Here is a 10,203-nt window from a genome sequence, read left to right on the forward strand (position 1 = left end):
TTAAAAGTTCCCATAACAAGAAAAAAGTTGTAACTGGGGTGATATATGATATATGTTAAGTAAACTTACTATAATCATTCTGCAATAGGTATATATTGAATTAGGTCATATACTTTAAAATTTATATAAAAGTTAAAGGTCTTATGTTAGTGACAAATACTATATATATTAAAGTGAACCAACACTGGGATAGAGTAATATATGGACTTCTTTATTAGTACATCCAATTATAAGGTCTTCCATAATTCAAAGTAGTGACAAATGTGAACAGCATTTCAAGATCGGTGGGAGGCTAACGGGCACTGCCTTTACTACTGAGATTTGTTGCCAGCATTCGTATTGGGGGGGTAATGCTAAATTTCAGTTCTACCAGTGAAATTTCAGTTCTCTTAGTGAAAACAAAGATGTAATATTTCCCTCCATCAGGTTCACAGACACCCCTGATTTCTATCCAGGTTAAGAACTCCTGTTTGGGGGGGTAAACTCTGGACATAATCAGGACACCTCTGGAAAGACAGAGAGAGGAGGCAAGGCCTCGCTCAAAAATCCCCTCTTGCAGTGTAGACAGGCATTCTGTGCTGTTGCTTTCCTTGCCGTGCTCCTGGTGGTTGCTGCACCACTCGGGGCCTGGGTGTTCAGGACCCGCTGATGAGACAGCTGAAAACCAGTTCACCAACGCAGGTTCTCATTTTCCTGATAGCAAACAGCTTCTGAGATATATGACTGCCAGCTACCTAAAATCAAGGACAAGGAAGGTTTTTATTTTTATTTTATTTTGTAAGTTTTTTTAAAGATTTTATTTGACAGACAGAGATCACAAGTAGGCAGAGGCGCAGGCAGAGATAGAGGGGGAGAAGCAGGCTCCCCGCTGAGCAGAGAACCTGATGCGGGGTTCAATCCCAGGACCCTGAGATCATGACCTGAGCCAAAGGCAGAGGCTTTAACCCATTGAGCCACCCAGGTGCCCCAGGAAGGTTTTTTAAAAAAACATTTTCCCACTTACTTCTACTGTGATCACTGTTCGCTCAGGTACTGACATTTTAAAAAAAAAGATTTATTTATTTGTTTATTTGACAGAGAGAGAGATCACAAGTAGGCAGAGAGGCAGGCAGAGAGAGAGAGGAAGGGAAGCAGGCTCCTGCTGAGCAGAGAGCCCGACGCGGGACTTGATCCTAGGACCCTGAGATCATGACCTGAGCCGAAGGCAGCGGCTTAACCCACTGAGCCACCCAGGCGCCCAGGTACTGACATTTTTAAAAAATATATTTTATTTAAGAGAAAAAGAGAGTGTGAGCGAGCCAGTACAAGCAGAGGGAGTAGCAGAGGCAGAGAAAGAAGCGGGCTCCCCACTGAGCAGGGAGCCTGATGTGGGGCTCCATCCCAGGACCCCGGGATCATGACCAGAGCTGAAGGCAGGCACTTAACCAACTGAGCCACCCACGCGCCCCAGTACTTAATAACACTTTTGTGACTTTTCTCCCCTACTTCTATTGTGAACTGTAACATACGGAAAAACACACAATACTTACATGTTTTATTTATGTTAAGGAGTGACAAGGTGTTATTTTTTAACAACTGTAGGATGTTCATTCTCATTGCTGTGTAATTCTCCATTAAATCCTGGTATATTCGAATATACCAGGAGTTAGTGATCCATTCTGCAGTGAACTGATGTGTGGGCTATAGCCAGTCTAGGGTACAAACAGTGCCGTGGAGGAATTCTAGTACATATTTCTTAGGAGCAGAACTGGCATGTGTGCAGCTTTACACAATGCCTACCAATTTCCCACAGTGGTCACATCAGTTTCTGCAGCCATCAGTGTACAGTAGGGTTCCTATTGCTGTACACCCTGCCGGACACGTATACTGCCCATCATCTTAGTGTCAGCCTGCATTTCCCTGAGAAGCAGCTTTTCATGTGCCTGGTAGCCATTCTCTTATTTTCTTTTCTCTACTGATTTATAGAAGCTTTTTAATATCAAGGATACTATATATAGGGACTGCAAATAATCTTTTCCCATCGTGATTTGCCGTTTCATTTTTTAAAGTGGTATCGTTTTTACTTCTTTTTTTTAAATGGAGGACTTGGTCTAAAAACCTTGGTAAGCCATTGTCAGAAAAGGACCACCTTCTCTGATGTGACTTCCTGAGGATGAAAAGTCCTTCAGCACAGACAGGCTGAGCCTCTCTACTCTAGGCAAACTGGCCCCTCACGGCCCCCTCACACACCACGCATGGTTCTGCCTCAGGGGCTTTGCATTTGCTATTCCCTCTGCATGGAATGCTCTTCCGCTAGCTGAACACATGCATGTCCTCCCTCATCTCCTTCACGTCTTTGCTCAAACATTACCTCAGTAAGCCATTCCTTGAGAACCCTTTTGAAAACTGCAACTTGCTGCCTCTGGAATTCCTGATTCTCTTACCCCATTTTAAAAAAAGATTTTATTATTTATTTATTTATTTGACAGAGAGTGAGCGAGCGAGCGAGCACAAGAAGGGGGAGCAGCAGGCAGAGGGAGAGAGAGAAGCAGGTTCCCAGCTGAGCAAGGACCCTGGGATCATGACCTGAGCCGAAGGCAGCGGCTTAACCAACTGAGCCACCTAGGCATCCCTCTCTTTACCCTATTTTATTAAAAAAATGTTCATATCCCTCATTACCTTTATATATATATACAGATATACATCTATATATATATAGGCTCCTGACTGTGCATATATATATATATATATATATATATATATATATATACATACATACAGATGTATATCTGTATATACATACAATGTGTTATAATCCAAGCTATACAGGTGAAATGCAAGCTATAATGTGTATATGTGTGTGGTCTATCTGTGGATGCTGTGTGTAGAAACTCCTGCATCCACAAGCTGTTTGTTTCTTACCTCTTTCTCAGCCTAGAAAGGGCCAGGATATTTGCCTGCTTTGCTCCCTGCTCTATCTCCCAACCTAGAACAATGCCCAGCACACAGTACGTGCTTAATAAATGTTTACTGAGGGGCGCCTGGGTGGCTCAGTGAGTTAAAGCCTCTGCCTTCGGCTCAGGTCATGATCCTAGGGTCCTGGGATCGGGTCCAATATCAGGCTCTCTGCTCAGTGGGAAGCCTGCTTCCTCTTCTCTCTGCCTGCCTCTCTGCTTACTTGTGATCTCTCATTGTCAAATAAATAAATGAAATCATAAAAAAACCCACAAATGTTTATTACTGAGTGCCTCAATACGTAAAATGCTTCAAGTAGGTCCTGGCACATGACATCAGGTACTTAGTATTGGTTGGCTGACTGAAATCCTATCAGTTGATGTAAAAATTTCAAAGGTGGAATTTTTCTGAGCTTTTCCTTAAAGGTGCTCTTTACTCAAACTGTTAGATAAAAAGGCAATTTACCTGAACGTATCAAGGTGAACAATTCATGTCATTGTCTTCCACCTACCCAAGAAAAAGAAAAATGACTCAGATACTTGCCGAAGCTTTTCCATTCATTATACTTGGTCTTACCCATTGATTTTTATAGCTACTGGGAGGCAGAGAGGAGTGTCTGGGCCCCAGAAACCTTGTGATTTGGGGGCAGAAAGAGGTGCACTGAGAGGGGTTCAGGTGGGCTCCGAGAGAAGGCCCCATGGGCCCTGGGCCACATGTTTCCAGACCTCAGAAGCCAGCAGGGTGCGGCGTTGTGGAAGAGGCAGGGGCTGGGACAACGTGTCCACTGTGCTGATGGGGCAGTCCTGGGGACGGATCTCCTTGGCCAGCCGCCCTTTCTTCTTTAATGTGCAGGCCTCCTGGTATGGTGGCGAGATGGGGGGCTGCGTGGGTGGAGTATACTTGTACTCTGAGCCGTCCTCTAGCTGCAGGGACACATGGTGGGGTGACAGTGAAGACCTGGGAACCTGAAACAGCCCCCCCATCTACCTACTGTTGGCTGGGCACTCACGTCCAGTGGGTAACTGCGGTCTGAATCATAGGCGCTCAGGTCCCCACAGGTCACAAATGGCACAATGATGCGAGTGGGACCATCCAATTGGTTGAAATCTGGATCTGACCAGCAGGGAGAAATTAGACAGGACAGGGTGGGATGCCTGGGACCAGTCAGGACTCCTTCTACAGCAAAGGTATGGAGTCTTCCCTACATATCTACCAGCTCCTCCACTGAAATCCTTCATTTGGTGCAGGTCATCTCCTGAGGGAGGCCCTCCACGACCATCTGTTCTAGAACATTCCACTCCCCTGCTTTTCTCACACGGCACCTTATGTTCACCTGTCATTCTATCATATGCTGCCTGAACCCTGTCTCACTCAAGCGTGTTCACCTTAAGAGCAGGCTCTGTGCCTTTTCCCACGAGGGACAAGACTCTCTTGGGGCAAAATTCCCACGTAGGGGTGGAGTATCCACCTGGGGGCATGACTGAGTCTTCCTAGGCTAGAATCTTCGGTGGAATCTCCCCAGGGGCAGGACTCAGGATTTGAGAGTAACCATTAGAGGACCTAGTGGACCGGGATGAAGCTCTTCCTGGGAGGAAACGTCCATTCGGGCCAGAATCTCTACCAGAAGGCGGGGCTGAGAATCATTTTGGGAAAAGACGTTCCATAAAGGGTAAGTTTCTACCAAGGGGTGGGGCCGAGGGCCCTCTGGAGACATACATTCCAGAAGGGTGCAAAGCCTCCCAGGGGAGGGGCTCAGGGCCCTGGCTCTCACCGTAAGAGTGATCCAGCAGGGGTTTGGTCAGGTCCGGAAGGAAGCCTTCAGGGGGGTCATAACCCTGACAGACAGCGAAGGCCTCTGTGGGGGGAAGGTGGAGTGAGGGGCGACTACTATCTCTGCCTGGCACAGGATGCGTCTGTGCGTCCGTGAGATTTGCACTCGCCAGCCTGGCCCTTCTGCCCCACTGACCTATGCTGGAGTTGCGGCTGCTCCTGGGCTTGGCACAGAGCACGCTGGAGAAGAAGACACGCAGCTGGCTATAGATCAGGGTGACATCCCGGCCCCGGAAGATCTATAGGGCGAGGAGACATAGATGAAAGCAGGTGAGTGGCCCTGGAGGACCCTTCTTTACCCCTTGCCAGGTTTTCCAAGGCTTACCTTGGCTACAAAGCAGCCTCCTGGCTTCAAGACGTGTGTAGCAATGTTGAGAGCCTGTGGGCAGGACAAATGGCTAAGGCTGAGGTGGAGACAGGCACGAGGGGTCCAAACTGAGGCAGGGTCAGCCAAGGTTACTCACGGCTAGGAGGAGCTGGGCCTGCATATACTCATCAACATCATGGAGGCCAGTTACTGCGGCAAGAGGAACAGCATTAGGGGGGCCATCCGAAGCTGGCTATCTCCTTGTCCCAGACAGGTCGGGATGCTACAAACATTTCTCGGGCTCTCTGACTACTAAGGTTCTGTGTGCAAATTACTATCCACCAGCTGGAGGCATGTTCTGGGCTCCTAATCCTCAGGCACTCAGTTTAATTTTCAAAACAATCTTACACACAAGCATCATTATCATCATTTCTTACCTCCAGCCCAGACTGCTCCTCCGAGCACCTGACTCACAGATCAGACCCTGGCATCTCAGACTCGACGTGTTCAAGACCATACTCCTGACCCTCCTGCTCAAACCTCTCTCCTTACACCATCTTCCCCATCCCATCTGATCCTTCCAGCTGTTCCAGCCAAAAATCTTCGTACTGTTGACATCCTCCATCCTCTCCTCACATTCACGTTCAAGCATTATTAAGTTCTGTCTTTGCAAAAGACCTCCTGGATCCATCCTCTCTCCTCATCTTCGCCACTGCCACTCCAGACATCACTTGCCCGGGCTACTGCTATGAGCTCCTCTCCCTGCCCACCATGCCTCACACAGCTCACAGCAGCCAGAGGGATACGGTCACAAACTGAGTCAGGCATGGCCCTCCTCTGCTCGCAATCCTCTCGTGGTTTTCTCTGAGCTCTCATCTCAGGGAAAAAAGCCACAGTGCTCACCGTGGCCCATAAGGACCCACATAAGGATCAGAACCCACCCCTCCCCACTGGCCAGCTTTCTGACCTCCCCTCTACCACTCTCCTCCTCATTCACTCTGCTCTAACCACAGCAATATCCTCGCGGTTCCTCACACATGCTGAACACCCTCCCACCTCAGGGCCTTTGCACTGGCTGGTCCCTTGACCTGGACTCTGTTCTCCAGATACATCCCTGGCCTACACCCTCACCTCTTTCAGATCTTTATGCTAAACTCATGGGGGCCTTCCCGTCCACTTTATTTAAAATTCCAACAGGTACTCCCTGTCTCCTTCTCCTTTCCATTGATTTTCCTCACGGTACCTATCATCTCTTCACATACTATGTGACTCCATCGTTTGTTTCTTTTCCCTCTGCTTCTACTAGAACGTCAGGTCTATGAGGTCAGATAGTAGAATTTTATTCACAAGTGTTTTCCCAACATGTAGAACAGTGCCTGACACACAACAGGTGCTCAATAAATGTGCTCCGAGTGAACAGCTAACTGAAAAATATGAGCAGCACCACAGAAACGGACAGTTGCAGATGAGAGATGAGCAACAGGAAGGGCAGATAACAGCCAAAACCAAAATGGTAGGCTCTGGAGATGGAGGAGACAGAAGCAGAGACCAGGAAGTGGGGGTAGAAAGAAAATGCTAGATGTGGGGGACAGCTGAGAACAGAGGGAGGCAGGGAGTAGCTGAAGTGGTGAAAGAAACCAATAGAAGGTGCCTGGGTGGCGAAGTCGGTTCAGTGGCCGACTCTTGATTTCGGCTCGGGTCATGATCTCAGGGTCATGAGATCTGGGCATGGAGCCTGCTTAAGATTCTCCCTTTCCCTCTGCCCCCACCTCTCTAAAAAGAAAGAAGGAAAGAAAGATGCCAACAGATGTGGGAGCCACAGAGAAGGACACACATCGGGCTCCCGCCTGGCCTCCCGACCCCTGCTATTTACCATCAGGAGCCCCGTCGCACACCACTAGATCCGCTGGGCAGCCCTCAAAGTGCTGGATGATCTCCTTGGCAGTGGACAACTACGGAAGAGAGGGAAGATGAGTGGTCCCAGGCCCCCCGTCTGCAGCCCTCTAACTCCACCTGCCCACGGCCCTAGCCAGCAACCCTGGGTCAGCCAAACCCTCAGGCTCTGCCGCTCTCAGACCAGGCTCCATCTCTGGGGACCCAGTCACACCATTTCTGGCGGTCTCTGAGATGATGACCAGCTCTTTCTGGCTCTGTTTCTCCACTGTTACATTCTCTCCGGTTCTCTAGGTTACTCTCTCTTTCTCCTTCTGTCTTTTCTCTTCCACTCTCTGTAGCTGCCAGCTTTGGAGGGGCTCTCGCCCAGGAGGCACCCCAATACCCCCAGCCATGCTCTTACCTGGGTGATGTCCCCTTGGATCTGTAACACACCTGGTAATGGAGCCATAGCCTGAAGGTCCACAGCCACCACATGGCCGGAACCCTGGCCCCTGTGGACAACATGGCCCACGTCAGCCCAGTTGTCACTCCTGGCTCATCCCTGACCTGGCCTGCCCTCCTGGCTGCCCCATATGGGACCCCACACTCACCCGATTTTTTGGCTCAGCACCTGGCTCCAGCTGCCCGGGGCTGCACACAGGTCAACTGCCCGTGTCACGCCTGAGCACACAGAAGAAGGTGTAGTGGTCAGTTGCACCCACCTCTCAACCCCGAGCCCTGCAAAGTTCACCCCTCTCCAGTCAGGGGAGCACCCACATCTATCTGTGTCTGACTCCTTTCAAGTTACCTGCCCCTGTTCTGCCTGGCCCCTGCCCCACAGACCCTCCAAGTCGGCCCACCTACCACAGGAAGCTCTGCCAACATGGCCCACTTGTCTCTTCCCTTTGCCCACCCCATGCCCCAGGGACTCGCCCACCAGGTGGGGACCTTGGAAAAGGTGGAATTCCTCGTCAAGTTGTAGCAGCTTGAAGGCGCTGCGGGCACGCCAGCCATTCTCCTTGGCCAGGCGGTAGTAGACATCCCGCTTGTCCTTCGATGTCCGTCCCATCTCACACGCGGTTTGCCCAGGGACCTGCCAACAGGAAGCTGATGCTGCCGTGTATCAGAAACTGGGTGAGTGGGACTACCACCTACGACTGCAGGGCGGTGAGAACCACACAAACCCCTCAGGACCCTCATGACAGCTCACTCAGCATATGGGGAAAGTGGAGCCCAGTCCCTGGCCCCACTGACCTCACAAGGCTGGAGGGACTCCATCACTGAGCTCTGAGGCTTCACTGCTCACCCCATAGATACCCAATGCCAACACTTACAGAGGGCTCGTTACTGCCCCTGTGGACCTCCTGCTGCTGCCACCCATAAAGCCCCATGACACTCACTTTGAATGCTTCTCCACCCACCTCACCCCCATTAACCTCTCACTGACCATCTCCCCAGCTGTCTTCACAGCCCTTATATTCATACACCCCTATTGGCCTTGCTCTAACCGCCATTATCCTAACGCTACCTCATGGTACTCCTCACCCCGTTAATCTCTCCCCTCCTTGTTCCCCATTAATAAATGATTAGGCCCCCAGTAACTTCTTTCTTACCACATCCTTACCAATCCCCATCAATGTGTAGAGGATCATGGCTTATTAGCTCCCCATTAAGCTCTCAATTACTGATTTATCAGCTCCCATTAACTCAGCCCTCCAACTGACCCCTTACTGATCTCACCATTAGCCCCCTGTAACCCCTTTGTTACCACGCGTTAATCCCTGATGATCACACATCAGTTCTCCATTCTCCCTCAGTGCCCACCTTGCCCCCTCAATAATCACCTGCTGATCACACCAGCAGCTTACATTACCCTCTCTTTGCTCACTCTGTTCCCATTAGTTCCTCAATTATTATGCCATAATCCCCCAAACCCTATGACTACAACACACCTACCTCTCATTCACTCTTCTTTGATTACTTCTCCCTTTAGTTCCTTTGATTATGACTCCCACTGGCCTCATTACTCCCTCCATAGCTTCACCATCATCCTTTCAATTACTGTTGTCCTGCTGCTCTTCGCTAACTTGTTTAATATCATACCTCAGCAGTCCCCCAGGGATCACACCCCCCACCCGCCTCTCATTACCTTCTTTCTAGTTGCCCACTCTACCACCCCTTCATTCATCAATGAACACACCCCCGGCCGCCAGGACATGTTGACTAAAACACTCATATTAGCTCCCATCGATTCCCCGATGCCCAGGTAATCGGGCATATCGGGAGTTCCCCAATAGAACGCCCATCAGACCTCCAGTACTTTCATGCGACCCACCCCCTGTCCCATTATCAGCCCCCTGGCCACGCTCCTGGCCTCACATCATTACCTCAAAGCCCCTGTCCCCACTGGGACCACCCGACCCCATTCAAGGAGGCTCCATCGATATCTGGACCCCTGCACCGCTCCCCCAACCCAGTCCACCGCGCACAGCTGTTCCCTTCCACACAAACCTTGGGTCTGGAGCCGAAACGGCACCAGACGCCCAGACTGCGAGGCTGCAGCACGGAAGGTGAACTTCCCTCCTTCCCTCGCCGGCGGGACAGCGCAAGGCGTGCCTCAACCGTCTCGGCCTAGACCCGCGTCCTCCGCGCCCCAGAGCCTACCTCAGCTTTCGGAATAGGGAGAAGGGGCACGAAGAGACCGGTCCGTGAGCAGCCCGAGACTCGGCGAGAGCGCAGACCCGCCAGAAACTGTAAGGCTTCAGTTTGTGTTCTCAGTCTGTCCGAAAGCCTGTCGCGCATGCCTACGGGCTCCCGCGGCGTGGTGAGCCTGTCATCCTGGAGCACTAAGTCTCCCGCACCGCGCGGACCCGACCTGAACGTACAACGTGAGTTGCCGTCATCTTGTGTCGACGCAGCTCGGCTCGCGGACTGCCGTCCCCAGCATGCAACGGGGCCGACCAGAGCTGCCGAAGTCGCGCCCTGTGAGGCTGAAACGTCGCGAGGCGTCAGAACCCACTCTTCTTTTGTTCCAAGGTGTGGGCCGGCGTGTTCACTGGGGACTACATTTCCCAAGACGCAACGGACACAGACGAACCCATTCATTTTAGGCGTGCCGCGAAGTCAAATTACAGCTAGGGTCGGAAACGTGAGAGTTAGGAAAGTACGTTAATTAAGTGCGCTAGAGCACGGAAGCTGGTCTGTCGCAAGATTCATATCGACTTCAGCCAACTGATAGCGCTGCTTGAGTTGTACCC

The 10,203-nt window shown here is 50.8% G+C and overlaps 1 protein-coding gene across 8 annotated transcripts; it reads right to left on the bottom strand.

The window, feature by feature from the left end:
• Window positions 1-190: 190 nt before the first annotated feature.
• FTSJ1 (FtsJ RNA 2'-O-methyltransferase 1) lies at window positions 191-9,893 on the bottom strand. Of its 8 annotated transcripts, none has more exons than XM_082718063.1 (13): window positions 9,611-9,893; window positions 7,895-8,039; window positions 7,558-7,627; window positions 7,368-7,458; window positions 6,945-7,023; window positions 5,229-5,281; window positions 5,090-5,143; window positions 4,901-5,003; window positions 4,706-4,789; window positions 3,944-4,041; window positions 3,660-3,857; window positions 3,400-3,441; window positions 191-734 (listed from the first exon to the last, which is right to left on the bottom strand). In XM_082718063.1, exons 1-12 carry the CDS (start codon window positions 9,746-9,748, stop codon window positions 3,409-3,411), a joined length of 1,146 nt encoding a protein of 381 aa, XP_082574189.1. In that variant the 5' UTR covers window positions 9,749-9,893; the 3' UTR covers window positions 191-734; window positions 3,400-3,408. The 8 variants fall into 8 exon arrangements, with proteins under 8 accessions (XP_082574189.1, XP_082574192.1, XP_082574193.1 ...); XM_082718066.1 differs by having other exon boundaries at window positions 3,944-4,047; window positions 7,895-8,059; XM_082718067.1 differs by having other exon boundaries at window positions 3,944-4,047; window positions 9,458-9,893.
• Between the last annotated feature and the right edge of the window lie 310 nt (window positions 9,894-10,203).

The sequence above is a fragment of the Mustela nivalis genome, assembly GCF_964662115.1.
Source record: "Mustela nivalis genome assembly, chromosome: X".
NCBI classification, from domain to species: Eukaryota; Metazoa; Chordata; class Mammalia; order Carnivora; family Mustelidae; genus Mustela; species Mustela nivalis.

Coding starts and splice junctions, on each gene's coding strand:
- FTSJ1 (XM_082718062.1), bottom strand. CDS start 9,748: ATGCGCGACAGGCTTTCGGACAGACTGAGAACACAAACTGAAGCCTTA. Junction 7,024..7,367: donor TCCAAGGGGACATCACCCAG/GTAAGAGCATGG, acceptor TCTCTTCCGTAG/TTGTCCACTGCCAAGGAGAT. Junction 5,144..5,228: donor AGGCCCAGCTCCTCCTAGCC/GTGAGTAACCTT, acceptor TCCTGCCCACAG/GCTCTCAACATTGCTACACA.